The 13,974-nt window shown below is 41.0% G+C and overlaps 1 protein-coding gene across 1 annotated transcript; it reads left to right on the top strand.

The window, feature by feature from the left end:
* The first annotated feature begins 1,605 nt into the window (after positions 1-1,605).
* klhl35 (kelch-like family member 35) lies at positions 1,606-9,791 on the top strand. Its single transcript, XM_072658862.1, has 7 exons — positions 1,606-1,690; positions 2,142-3,009; positions 3,579-3,763; positions 4,210-4,328; positions 5,457-5,645; positions 8,267-8,455; positions 8,897-9,791. Exons 2-7 carry the CDS (start codon positions 2,162-2,164, stop codon positions 9,086-9,088), a joined length of 1,722 nt encoding a protein of 573 aa, XP_072514963.1. The 5' UTR covers positions 1,606-1,690; positions 2,142-2,161; the 3' UTR covers positions 9,089-9,791.
* Positions 9,792-13,974: the final 4,183 nt, after the last annotated feature.

Raw genomic sequence — 13,974 nt, forward strand, 5'->3', positions numbered from 1 at the left:
TATTATTATTATTACTAGTAGTAGTAGTAGTAGTTTTATGATGATGATGATTATTATTATTACCACTACTACTTAATAATAATAATAATAATAATAATAATAATAATTATTATTATTATTATTATTATTATTATTACTACTTAATAATAATAATAATAATAATTATTATTATTATTATTATTATTATTATTATTATTATTATTATTGTCGTCGTCGTTGTTTTATTTTCTCTCTTGTTCTTGCTGAACAGGCGGCACTCACTGAAAGGTAACTTGCTCCCTCTAGTGGCTGTTGTGTGATTAAAGGTTGTTTACGCCCTCCAAGGAAACTCTGCCTCTTGCTGTAATTAATATTTCACATGTATTCTCTGCTGTTTTGATTCCTGTGAGATTTACAATCCACCTTTATTCCAATCTAACACTCATCAATACATAGCTTTAATTATATTTTTAAAACACATGACAACTAGCAAGGCACTACAAGAGCAAAGAGACTTCATTTAGACTCAGTTATGGACAAAATTAGTGGGACACCTGCTCATATACTGTTAATCCTGCATTTGTAGGAGTAACTGTCTCTGCTGTCCAGGGTTTTGATTACATTTAGTGGCAAAGGCATCAGTGAGGTCAGGATGTTAGAGGATCACCACCCCACCTCATCCTTAATTCCTCAACTCATCCCAAAAGTACTGGATAGAGCACCATCATTCCAGAGAATACAGTTCCACTGCTCCACTGCTCACACACTGTTGCTGGTCTGTTGGCCCATTCCTCCATGCAGATCTCCTCTAGAGCAGTGATGTTTTGGGGCTGTCGGCGGGCAACACGGACTTTCAACTCCCTCCAAAGGTTTTCTATGGGGTTGTGATCAAATAGTAGATATATCAAATAGTAGTATTAAATTTGTTTAAATTTGAATAATAACTTCTACTTCATAATTCTTTATTTATCTGCATTATAATTATTTGCATTGTTTGAGCAGTTGTTTTTGAGCAGTTGTCATTTCTGAAATTAATGAAATACAATGCAAATGTTACTTTTCCTAAACACGTTGCCTATAAATAGTCAAACCAGAGAAACTGATCATTTAGGGTGGTCTCTGATTTTTGTTCCAGAGCTATATATATATACACCCTCAAATGGCCTTAAATTGACTGACCAGATCAGACTTTAAATGTAATAGCATTTGCTGCATTAATTATAAAACAAACATAAAACATGTCTAAAAATCCCCCCACAATTCTAACTTTGATTTGCCCTACTGCATATGAAAATGATTGTTTAATGCACAGTAAAATAATATTGCTTTTAGACTGTGATGTTGATGCACCTTGGCCCAAAAAGTGTCAAGTCATTAATGAATGAATATAAATGGAAATAAGCAGGTTCCTACTATACACCTTACTGTTGTTGTGTGAACAGCATGAACTGAGGGTGGCGCAATACTGTCAAGCCTAATCCTGCCCCATATCCCTGCATTAAAGATTGTAAAAGGCCCCTCCCCATGTGTGGGTGAGAACTGCTTCAGAGGGAGGGCCTATTTATACACTCTATCACGGTTGTTTGGACACAGGGAGTGTTAATGCGCCGTGTGTCGTCTGTTTGAAGAGTGTCAAAGCTGAACTTGCAGCACTGAAGACTGTTGCACCATTGCACGTTGCATTACAGTCAAACGTTTCAGAGAGTGCAAGGTGAGTTGTTTGACATTGTTGATCAGTTTGTGCAGAAACCTTGTATGTTATTAAGAGTTCATGTGTAGTAATATTGAATTATATTACATACAAGACATATTTAAGTAGCCTGTTTTAACACTGTAGTGTTTTGTGCAATATGATTGGAGGATGACACACCGTAAACAATCATTGGCTAATTGTAGCTCCACCTTGTTAGTATACAGTTAGAGACTATAAAGAATCTGTTGCACCATCTGTTTCTGACCACAAACTGGTCTTGGCTGCATATTTTAAGCAATGGCTCTGATGTGTATAAGTCCTGGTAATGCCACTGTGCCTGAATCTCCATGGTAGTGGGCAACTCCCACTACCACGGTACTACTGTCAGTGGTCCACCACACAAGATTCAGTATCTACTATTTAAATGCAAAGTGGATCACCAAACCAACAAACCTCTCTCCTCCCAAAGGGCTTTAAAGGTCTCCATCCATGGGTTTCGGAAGTGAGAGTGACTCATGGTCAGACAGCGGCTCAGATGACAGCATCTGCTCAGGTTCGTGCCATGCCGAGCACATCCTGCAAGTGCTGAACGCCTTCCGTCAAAGCGCCATCTTCACAGACGTGGTGCTGCTGGTGGAGGACAAAGAGTTCCCATGTCACCGGGCCACACTATGCGCTGGCAGTCGTTACTTTCGCTCCATGTTCACAGGGCAGCTGCTTGAGAGTCGACAGACTGCAGTGCGCCTTGAGAAGGTATCAGCCGCCGCCATGGAGCACCTGCTGGACTTTGTCTATGAGGGACGGGTGAGGCTACAGGAGAAAAGTGTGGAGAGTGTCTTCTATGCAGCTGACTTGCTGGACGTTCCTGCGCTGTCTCGGGCCTGTGTGGACTTCTTGGAGCAGCGAATGTGCCCCTCCAACTGCCTGGGCCTCATAGACTTTGCAGGCCTCCACTCAATAGAGCCCCTGTTGGTGCGCTGCCAGGGCATCCTGTACCAAAACTTTGATGCAGTCTCCAAGCAGGAGGAGTTCCTAGAGCTGTCTTTGGACAGGGTTTTGGAGCTGCTGGACTCAGAGAAACTGCAGGTGCAAGAGGAGGTGCTGGTGGAGGCGGCACTGCGTTGGGTCTACCACCGGCGCAACCAGAGAACAGCAGCCCTCAAGACGCTGCTGGAGAGACTTCGGCTGCCCCTGCTGGATCCTGTGTTCTTTACTGACAAGCTGGAAGCAGATGAGCTTGTGCAGGAATGCTACGAGTGCAGGAGCCTCCTCCATGAGGCCAGACAGTACCATATATACGGCAGAGAGATCAGCTCTGAGAGAACAAAACCCAGGAGGTCAGTCATGGGTTTGGCCATCTTTGATTTAGGGTTCTTTGACGGGTTCTTTAGCGCTTATTGATGTTCACATTAACATTGACTGGTTCAGGGTTCCTTGTCATTGGTTTATTTTGACATTGACATGTAGCTTTATGGTTTCTTGACACTGACCTTGATGGGTCATCTTTACTTTGACCTAGACTTAGACAGGATTTCTGATTTCTTTGACTTTGGTTTAGGATTCTTTGACTTTGACATTGACCCTAATTTAAGCTTACATGATGTGACCACTGACTGATTTTGGGTTCTTAATCGAGAACAAGATTTGGTCTTAAATGTTACCATAGCTAAGCCCAAGTTCAAGTTCTACAAAGTCCTCAAGACCCAAAGAAAAATACACTTACCACAACCTCAAGGGGAATAGTCTTAGAATATGTCCAATGCTCCTGATTCTGGCAGCCTATTTTGCAACTACCTAACCCATGAACCATTTGAATACCTTTGAAAACTAAAACACAGTTTGTTTGTAATCCAGGTGGTATCCAGTGTGCTAAACCTAGCATGTTTTCCCTAACGTGTGTACACAGGCGATCCGGCTGGGCTGAGATGATTGTGGTGATCGGCGGTTGCGACAGAAATGGAATTTCTAGGATCTCTTTTGCCGAGAAACTTGATCCTATCTCAGGAAAGTGGCTCCCTTCAGCCACTCTACCAGGCTACGCCAAATGTGAATTTGCTGTGTGTGAACTTCAGAACGACATTTATTTATCAGGTATGAATCTACCAGCTGAGAAGATCCTGTAGCCTGGGTCAATGTGTGCTGTTTCTGTCATCGAGGATGTTTACATTTGAATTCTAGCCCCAAAAGGTAGTCGAATATGAGACCTAATTGAGGTGTATAATGAAGTGTTGAGGAGCCGACATAGTGTAGGCTTTTAAATTGCAGTAATCATATATGGAAACATCCTACATATCAGAATACAAAGGAGGATGGTATGACAAAAGTGGCGTGAGATGACTGTCATTTCTGGTTTCCACTGAAGAGGATGTTTATCTGCATGTGGATCCAGTGGCGACTGTTTTTTGTTTGTCTTTCCTCAAAGCCTTATCCACAGTGTGGTTTTCAAGAGGAGCTGCTGTAGGTGGTGGCCTGTAATTATCGCACTTGTGAGTCTGGGAAGGGGGAGCTAAAGTTATAGTACGTGTGCTTTCATGCAGGTGGGCAACTGAATAGCTCAGACGTGTGGCGCTTCATGTCTCCGTTGAACCAGTGGGTCCGCGTGGGCGGCTTACTGACGGGCAGATGGCGGCACAAGATGGCTTCTCTGCGTGGAAAGGTACGTTGACACAAATGTATCTGTAGGTGGTAATTGACTTTAGGATGTTGTAATTAATTATAATATACTACAAGCATACTACAGCATATTGTACCTTAATATTTAGGTCTAAATAAAATTCTCAGGTTGTATCATACTAGTTTGCTTTATTGTTTTTATTATTTACGGTCATGTGAAACATGTGAATTGTCTTATGTTTACATATTTAAACATATTAAGAGATTGTGATGAAAATTATTTATAAAACATAAATATTAAAAATATTATTTACCTCTGAAAATAGAAGTTAGGACAGTCCCACATTTATTACCACTTAAAATGCCCTAGCAAGTACAGTCCAAGAGCAGACCACAAGATGTGTACATAAGTATGTAACAATCCTAAAATGTCTTTATGAGACCTTTTAGTTCATGTACATGCATATGCCATCAGAAAGAGACTGTGTAATTTTGTGCAAGGACAAGGACAATCAGGACAAAGCTAAGGTTTGCCAGAGAACACCTAGACAAAAGATATCAAGAAGCATAGAGGTGGAAATGTCATGGTTTGAGGCTGCTTTGCTGCGGCAGGGTCTGGTAAGCTCTCCTAATAGAATCTACAATGAATTCTTTATTGTCTCAGAGATGAACTAAGAAAAATATGAGACCATCTGTCCAAAAACTAAAGCCAAAGCAGAAGTGGACCATGCAACATGACAATGACCCAAAACATTCCAGTAAATCCATCAAGGAATGAAACAATAGAAAGAAATAGAGAGTTTGCAAATGGTCAAGTCAAAGCCTGGATAATCCCAGTGAGATGCTGTGTGATTTGAAAACTGTGCATGCAAGAACCCCTTTCAATATCACACAGCTCATAGAGGACTGGCAAAAACCTTCTCCTAATCGATGTCAGAGACTGGTAGGTGGTGTTGGGAAACATCTAATTAAAATGATTTCAGCCACAGATGGTAATACCAACTATTAGAGCATAGGTCTAGTACCAAATTTATTTATCAACCCATTTCTTCTGTAACTATGTAAAAAAAAAAAGACAAAGGCTTTGATTGACTGTCCAAATTTTTCCACATTACAATATATAATAAATATGTTATTGATGGCCTATGACGTGTTTGTGTCTCCTCTGTAGCTGTATGCTGTTGGCGGTTACAATGGGCATCAGAGGCTGAGCAGCGTGGAGTGCTTCAGTGTATTTGAGAATGCCTGGAAGGCCGTAGCTTCTCTGCTGCTGCCAGTCAGCTCAGCTGCTGTGGTTGGCTGTGCTGGAAAACTTTATGTTATTGGTGGGGCTGTGAGTGAAGAATGCAACACCAACAAGGTGAGATTCTCAGGTATATCCTAAAGCTGTGGTCATTAACCCTGGTCCTGGAGATCCAGCTTTTTTGCAGGGTCTAGTTCCAAACATAATCTACTGTACCTGCTCCAGGTCATTTCTGGCTTTTGAAGTCCTTGATTGGCTGAATCGGGATAATATGTTAGGGTGGGGGTTGGAAATAAACATAAAAATAGCAGAAAAGTAGGGATCCAGGAGTGGATGTCCAGTAGCCTACACAGCGACTAACATGCCTCAGCCAGTCAGTGTTTGTGGCTTGTCCTGGCTCAAGACATTAGAGAAATGAAAACAAGTCATAGCTGTCACCCGAACCTCTTAAGTTCTCAACTTCCAGTGCAGCATCATTCCTTTCTGCATGATTTTAATTGTGGAATCTCCATGATTCAGTTGATCAAGGTTCCAATTAATTTTGTCGCAGATGTAGTTAAACATAGTACAACTAGCAGTGGCATGCAGTCGTGGTGGCAGCCTACTTTGCTGTAGGCCATCTTAAATTGCAGGCATTTAATACAAGAACAGCAGAGATCTTATTACAACAAATCTGCAAAAGTCATGAAGATTCAAGGTTAAACATGAAAAAATGACTTGCATGGACTCTTAAAAATTAAGGTGCTACAAAGGGTTCTTTGAGTGATGCCATAGAAGAACCAAAGCCCTTTTAATGCCACCTGAGTATCAGGCAAAATCATGATAGGCTGTGTAGATGATGTTGTTCATCATCATATTCTATTGAAACTTCAACATGCTTGTCAACTCACCACAGAGGGATTGTGTAAACAGCATACACAGATTTTTTGAAAGTAAGGCCTAGAAAGCAAGATAGAACAGTCACTCGTTCAAAAAAAAAAAAAAAGTTTTGTCTCTGTTATTGCAGCAGCGTAAAGAAGGCTGTAAGAAGGGCATTATAATGTGCTATTATAAACCACAAAAAATGAAGATCCATATTGGCTGATAAAGTGGGTCCATGCAGAGATGTGTCTTTTTATCGCAGATATATTTTTTGCATCTAATGATTTAGTAATGAACTTGATGGCTTGATGTTATGTGATTTGTGTGCCTTCCTTAAAAACATAGATCTGTTATTCCACTAAAATACCAAAAAGAGAAAGTGGTTTTAAAAAGTAGAAATCCGATTATCGCTTGATTCATGTAAACCCAGAGTTTTCCCATTATCTGACTGCCCAAGTGCATGTAAACATGTTGATTGGATTACTGAAAAAATCAGACTTTCTACAGTTATCAGATTTTTAAGTGCATGTAAACACACTCAGTATTTCTTCCATTTTTTGAACATTCTAAAAAGATGCTCCACACTGTACCACCATGTACAATTCACACTCTAGCGTTTTGAGAAATAATGCTGCCATTAGAATTACACATTTTGGTTGGTGTGGCCCAATGGACAAACCCATTACCTGCCAGTGAGGTACCACACTCTGTGAGAGACTGGTGTTTGATTCTGGGTCTGGGTCTGAATGGCGGTGCTGCACTACATGAATAAGGCAAGACTCCTAACACTACAATAGCACACCTTTGTAATATGAGCAACCTAAGTTGCTCTGGAAGTCAGCTAAATGCCATAAATGTAAAAGTCTAAAACACTTTTACCAGACAAAACACTAAATCTTGTCTGGAAATAAATAGGCACTCTATTTTTAAGCAGGATTACATATAAATAAACATTCTGGTTGTAATGTGTTGTCCTATGGAATGGGCCAAATGCCAGGGACATAAACAGCCGTGCAGTCGTACATTGGCAGCATCCTACAAAATTAGGAAGGCCTCAGTGACACAATGGCCAACAAGTGCAGTGGTGCTTGAGTGCATTCATACCTTTGATTATAGCTTCAAACGAGAAGGCATCTTTTGTGAGTTATACACTCATGCTATGACCTCACGACCTTGGAAAACACAAGCTTGTATTTCCTCATTCCAAGAATAATATGTAAAGGGTTTTTTTTTTCGTTGCCGTTATGTTGAAGGCATCTCAGTGCCGCAGAAAATAGGCTTCCTCAGAAAAACAGACCTTTCATGTAAGGAATGCATGCAATGGACATTTGCCTGGGCACCTACATATGGGCACCTACATATAGGCACCGGACACCGATGTACACGCTTTCAAATATTGAAGTGCGAGGTCATGACATACGAGATCACCCAACATAAAAGCACCAGTGGCAAGACACTGTCAAGTCTGGTACCTAAACAAATACAGTTGTAGGACAGCCAGAGGCAGTTAGCAGCACCTTGCTGGCGTTGAAAGGCGTCATGTGACAGACATGTTTTGAAAACAATGCCTCCAGCCATAGCAAATTGGCATGCATGAGTCAACAAGGTGAATAGTTTAAAGGATATCTGTAGATTAATGACTTCGGGCACCACATCAGCTGGATGAAACCGGCCGGATTGAGGAAACTTAAACTGATGGGTTGATGTTTACATGCTTACATGTCTCTACAACCTTTGCCAAACTGATCATAAGGTCTCTACTGCTGTGCAGCAAACTGCTGTAGGGGGATCTACTTTAAATGCAGTGCTATGATATAAGTGTGTGTTTATTAAAGAATTTGATATGTATGCTGCATATATGTGTGTGTGTGTTTCAGGTGCAGTGTTACGACCCCGTGAAAAACCAGTGGACATACGTGTCGCCCTGTCCGTTCTCTCAGAGATGCATAAATGCTGTGTCTCTTAATGGCTCTATCTACGTGGCTGGAGGTCTCCTGGATGCTATCTACTGTTACACTCCCAAGAGCGATGCATGGAGCAAAGCGGCAGAGCTGCCCATGAAAGTGGTATGTGTCAGAGTGCCAGTGAGCAGTGTGATGGTAGTACTGTATACTGCAGTATTTGTGCAGACACGATGTGTCTTGTGTATTATGAGTCTAATCCAGTACATGGTCAAATAAACTCATTCCCCCATGTGCATTTAAAAGAGCAACAGGGTGAGGGCACTGTGAGTGTTCACTGATTGGTGATGTCCTGCTCTGAAAACAGGTGGGAAAACAGTCGACCATTCACTCGACTTTGTGCTCTCAGGTATCCTCTAAACGTGTGTGATTTGAGCCTCAGTTAGTTGAAACACGGTTCGTGCTGTAGCGTTGGAATTTTTCTCCAGTCAGTCATCAGTTTGATCCGACTATCTAATAATATAGTATGTGGTTTTGGAACCTGATTCCAAACATACTTTCGCACTGTAGTAATCCACTCCTGTTTGTGTGTTTATGTTGTTTCAGGAGAGCTGTGGTCTGACCGTGTGCAACGGGAAGGTGTATGTCGTGGGCGGTCGTGATGAGTTTGCAGCCGCCATCGACCGCACGTGGGCATTTGACTCAAAGAGCGGCCAGGTGACGGAGAAGATGGCGCTGACACGCAGCCTGAGCAACCACGGCTGTGCCACCATCACGCAACACCTAGACAACAAATAAGGCAGTGTGTTGAACGAAGGGAAACAAGGGAAAAACATGACTGACCGCTTCTTTGCTTTTCTCCAGTAGTTTTTGGACTTGCTGAGGAGCCAGTGAAACATTGTTAGCTGCTATTGAAAAAATTAATGTGACTTCATCGTCACTGTCATGCAAAAACCTTGTATCTTGAAAATGGCGACTTTACAGGACAAAAAACATTCTTAAATTTCAATGGAAGAAGGAAAAAGACATTGCGAAAGTCTGATACAATGTAAAGAACCACTGCCAGATTCACATAATGGCAAAAATGGAAGATTCAAGGTTTTTGTGTGGCAGCAACGATCTGCTGAGCGACAGCAACTAAATGCTTTGTAATGTAATCCTTACAAAGATACATAATCCAGGGTTTTCTGTCATATATGAACATACTGTGAAAAACAAACTGTGACTTTAAGAGAGAGGTAGAGAAAGAAAGAGAGAGAGAGGTAAAGAGAGAAAGAGAGAGAGAGAGAGATTGCACTTCAGTAATAAATATAGAGCATGTAAAATTCTGGTGTAGTACACAAAGCTTCTCAAGAAACATGGGCTAATATTCCTTCTCAAGAACTTTCATGCTTCTTAAGAACTGTGTATTGCACCACTTATATTCCAAGTTCTTGTGTTTTTAATATCTGTATACGTGTAGTTGTTCTCAGCATTAGAAGCTTTTTGACTGTAAAAACACTAAAATGTGAAAAAAATTACAATAAACACAAATCCAGTAACCAGCGGTTACAATGTGTTATTTGTCAGTAAAGTTATTGCTGTGTTAAAAAGAATAAATTTGTATTAGTTTAGTGCTGTCATTGTTTTACAGCCAATCAAAAACCTAATCCTTGCCCTCATCCTGGACCTAACCTTAATCTCAGCCCAAACCCTAATCCTAACCTCAACCGAAAACTTAATTCTTACTTTAGCCTCAACCCAAAATCTAATCCTAGCCTTAATCCTGGCCCTAATTCTAACCCTAACCTCAATCGAAAAACATAATCCTAACCATCATCCTGGCCCTAACCCTTACCTTAACCCAAACCTTAATCCTAACCTTAACTTCAGTCCCAACTCTAATCCTAGCCATCGTCCTGCCCCTAATCCTAACCGTAGCCCAAACCTAATCATAACCACCATCCTGGCCTTAACCCTAACCCTAACCCTCATCCTGGCCCTAATTCTAACCTTAACCTCAACCAAAAAGTAACATTAACCGTAATGTTAACCATCCAAAACCTAATCCTAACCCTCACTCTGGCTCTTTAATCTAACATCAACTGAACTGGCCATGCCTAAGTGCTCCTTGCTGTGAGTGAATGGGTATGTGTGGTACCTTGCGATGGACTGGCGCCCTGTACAGGGGGGTTTTCCTGTCTCAGTGACTCTGGGTAGGCTCTGGACCCACTGTGACCAGACCAGGAATAAGCCAATAAGAAGAAACATGAATGACAAATATTAAGTCAAGTCTTGAACACTTGAGGAAGTAGGCGTATCATTGTCATCGTCTACGCATCAAGAGACACCTTCCTGAATGTAAATACAGAGGGTTTACTTTATGATGCAAACCACTGCTAACACTCAAGAACAGAAAGGTCAGATTAGACTGATAGAAGCATCTACAACACCTGCTCAGTCCTGGAAGAAGATAACTAACTAAGATTAACCTGAGGATAGAGAACGAAAGGAAAGGTTCATGATCTGAAGCAACACTACACCATCTGTCTAACATGGTGGAGGCATTGTTTTTGTATGGGCATGTATAGCTGTCAGTGGATGCTTGATTGGAGAACAATCACTTAATTAAGAGACAGCCCCTACAGTCTTTCAGCTGCTCTTTTGCCAGACATTGCTATGTCATGGGTTCAGTTTAGCCACGATAAAGATCAGGGAGATCATTAAGCACTGAGACTCGTCATGACACATATGGCCTGTAGAAAGAACAAAGCCATCTTATTAGGTATGGTTCAACTTTAGTAAAAGCTTAGAATTTCAAGAGAAATTACAAACTGTGATTATATGTGCACTCATTAGCACCCCATATCTTATAGCTCCACCTTGATGGCTCAGTCTCAGTTAGAAACTGTAGCCCATCTGTTACCATGGGTGGTAGTGTACCATACTTGTCCTACACCATACATGCTAAGAAAAGTGTATTTTATTTGGAAAGTAATTTAGTCAAATGTAAAATTTGGCTTCAGACAGCTTAACAAAATGCATTTTTTATAACTTCCAGTGATTAGCACCTTATGTACATTTAACTTAAACTTGTTCAACAAAGCTTTTTAGGGCAACAGCTTGCCTCTGTTGTGGGTTGCATTAACAAATATACACTAACCCTCAAAAATGAAGCTATGTAATCTTAAATGTAAACACATTTTGATTTATTTTTTCTTTAAAGTACACTTACAGTGTAGTTTAATCTTACAAAGAAGAAGTGACCCCGACTTGTGCTGGAAGTCCAACGCAGACACTGTACCACACCAGTGCCAGATGCACTATTTTTCTCAGGTGTGTCATTGCTGGGGCACAGGGGCATGAACCAGTGAACTGTGCCCACTAAAATAACAGCAGGAAAAAATCACTACAGGCACTACATTTCCCATAATGCCCCAGCATCCCCTAAAGCAAAGCCTTTAATTAAACCAGCAATGGCATCAGTTAGGTTAGCATAAGCTTTATCCATGCTAGCTAATAAAAAGGGGCTTTGATGACAAGTCTACAAAAAGAGCGTTGTGATATAGCAGACATAACAATAAAAAATGTTTAAAAATACATTAAAAAACATTTAAAAAGCTAGTGTTATCAAGGTACCATTAATTGAAAGTACAAAATCACAGTTTCACGTGTAGTTTTATGCCGCAAAGGAAATATTAATAATAACATTATTAACATATTATTGTTAATATTATTATTAGCAGTAGTGGTAATATTATTAGGCAACCAGAGGGGTACCACTGTACTTTATGTCCCAGTACAAGTAGTCTAAAACGCCCCTGACAATTCCCTTGCCATGCTATGCTCATTTGTGTCATTTTCTTTAAAAAGCTCTTCATGTAACAGGCTGGGTCTTTATAAGGGACAACACAAAACATGCAGAGTATAGCATCACCAGGGCTGACAGAGAGGCTAGTTTGTTATATATACCAAATATATAACTATATATATAGACAGACACACACACACATACATGTAATGGTCTGAATGAAGTGTGTTCAAATCAGCATCTTTTGTTGTTATTTATAGTTGTTGCGTACTGTACTGGAACTTGGAATAGCGAGGCATTAGAGCCGTCTTAAACTCCTGGGATTATACTGTGATGACTGAGGGCTGAGAAATTCCTGATCTGTCAGCAGTCACCCACTGGAAAGCTTAAGTACTCAAGAAACCCAGCATGGACAGCGCCAGTACAGATATTGACGAAGCATGGATCTGATGAACTTCCCTTCCTGGCTATAAGACGTTGAATGGATCTTGATAATCTAAAGTCAGTCACCACTCACAGCTAACAAATCTGAAGGACCTATAAAGATGCTTTCTCTCTGCAGAGCTCTGTCTGCTAAACCCAGCAGCATGAGTCAAGCCATTTCCACTGGTGGCTATCATAGACCCTAAACATCTCTATAGTGAAATAATTCTTAGTTACTAATTAATTAGTTAATTAACAATTGGTTACTTATTAATTAAGTTACTAATTGACCTAATTAAAACAAACAAACAAACAAACAAACAAACAAACAAACAAAAATAAAAAAGTGGCTCTGTTCAGGCTACTGGACGTAGCATGGAATAACTGGCTGTTTTAGGAAAACTGTTTTGTTTGCTTGTTGGGTGTCATTTTAAAAAAAAAATTATTTATTATTTATGTTTTTATATTTTTAATAAATGTTATGCAGACATTAGCCCTCTTATGTGTAGTCTGGAGCAGGTGTAAATCTTTTTTTCTTCCATTTTCTCCAATTACCCAACCCGTACATACTCGACCCCCCCCCATCACACACAATGCCCTCACTAATGGGCAGACCAATACACGCCCCTCCAATGCGTGTGCAGTCCAGCATCACAATTTTCAAACGGCCGCTCATGCAACATCACCGGGCAACCAACGCACCTGCCCACAGACACACCGGCCCAGCCCAGCACCACAGTGAAGCGATGTGTGGAGAAAGCACCATCTAATCACCCTGGAGAGAGCAAGGTCAATTGTGCTCTCTTGGGGCCTCGGCTGCCGATGGCTAGCAGCACGACCAGGATTCGAACCAGTGATCCTCTGATCATAGTGATAGCGCCTTAGTCTGCTGGACCACTCGGGCCCGAGGTTCATACCTACAAACATTTGGAGACTAGGAACACACAGTGAAAGTCAAGAGGCCCGTTGACTTTTTGGAATGAGGTTACAGGTCAGGTATCCTTCTGATGACCCGTCCATGCAGACTTGCATGATTGTGCACCAAAGCTGCACAGTAGAATGGTGCACCCTCATTCCTGCGTCAAACAAGGAAAAACATCCACATCTTTGTCAGTGGCACAGAGATTGGAAAACCCTGAAGTATTCCTTTGAGGAAAGGTTCCAAGTTGTTAAACATGATAGAAAGCTGTGCACTCAAGTTCCACAGAAAGTCCTTCGGAATGTAGACAGGACTAGACTTGATCTTCTCTAGCAAAACAGATCTGGCATTCCTCCAGGTCAAAATATGTGGCTAGATAATTGCATTGATGCTGCAGATGCAATCCACACCGGGTCATTTAGCTCATTACATGTCACGTATCTTCATCCTTCCAAAGAAATTCTCCAGTGAAGCGCAAAGAGCATTGAGGAAATCCAAAATGGCAACCAGTCCAGCCAGACTTAGGAGATTTTTTCAGTGGAAGAGGAAATC

The sequence above is a fragment of the Salminus brasiliensis genome, chromosome 16 (genome assembly GCF_030463535.1).
Source record: "Salminus brasiliensis chromosome 16, fSalBra1.hap2, whole genome shotgun sequence".
In the NCBI taxonomy this organism is placed as follows: Eukaryota; Metazoa; Chordata; class Actinopteri; order Characiformes; family Bryconidae; genus Salminus; species Salminus brasiliensis.

Bases quoted from the DNA above. Each gene is read 5' to 3' on its own strand.
- klhl35 (XM_072658862.1), top strand. From the start codon at position 2,162: ATGGGTTTCGGAAGTGAGAGTGACTCATGGTCAGACAGCGGCTCAGAT. The intron at 4,329-5,456 runs GTACGTTGACAC...TCTCCTCTGTAG, and splicing joins TGGCTTCTCTGCGTGGAAAG to CTGTATGCTGTTGGCGGTTA. The intron at 8,456-8,896 runs GTATGTGTCAGA...ATGTTGTTTCAG, and splicing joins CAGAGCTGCCCATGAAAGTG to GAGAGCTGTGGTCTGACCGT.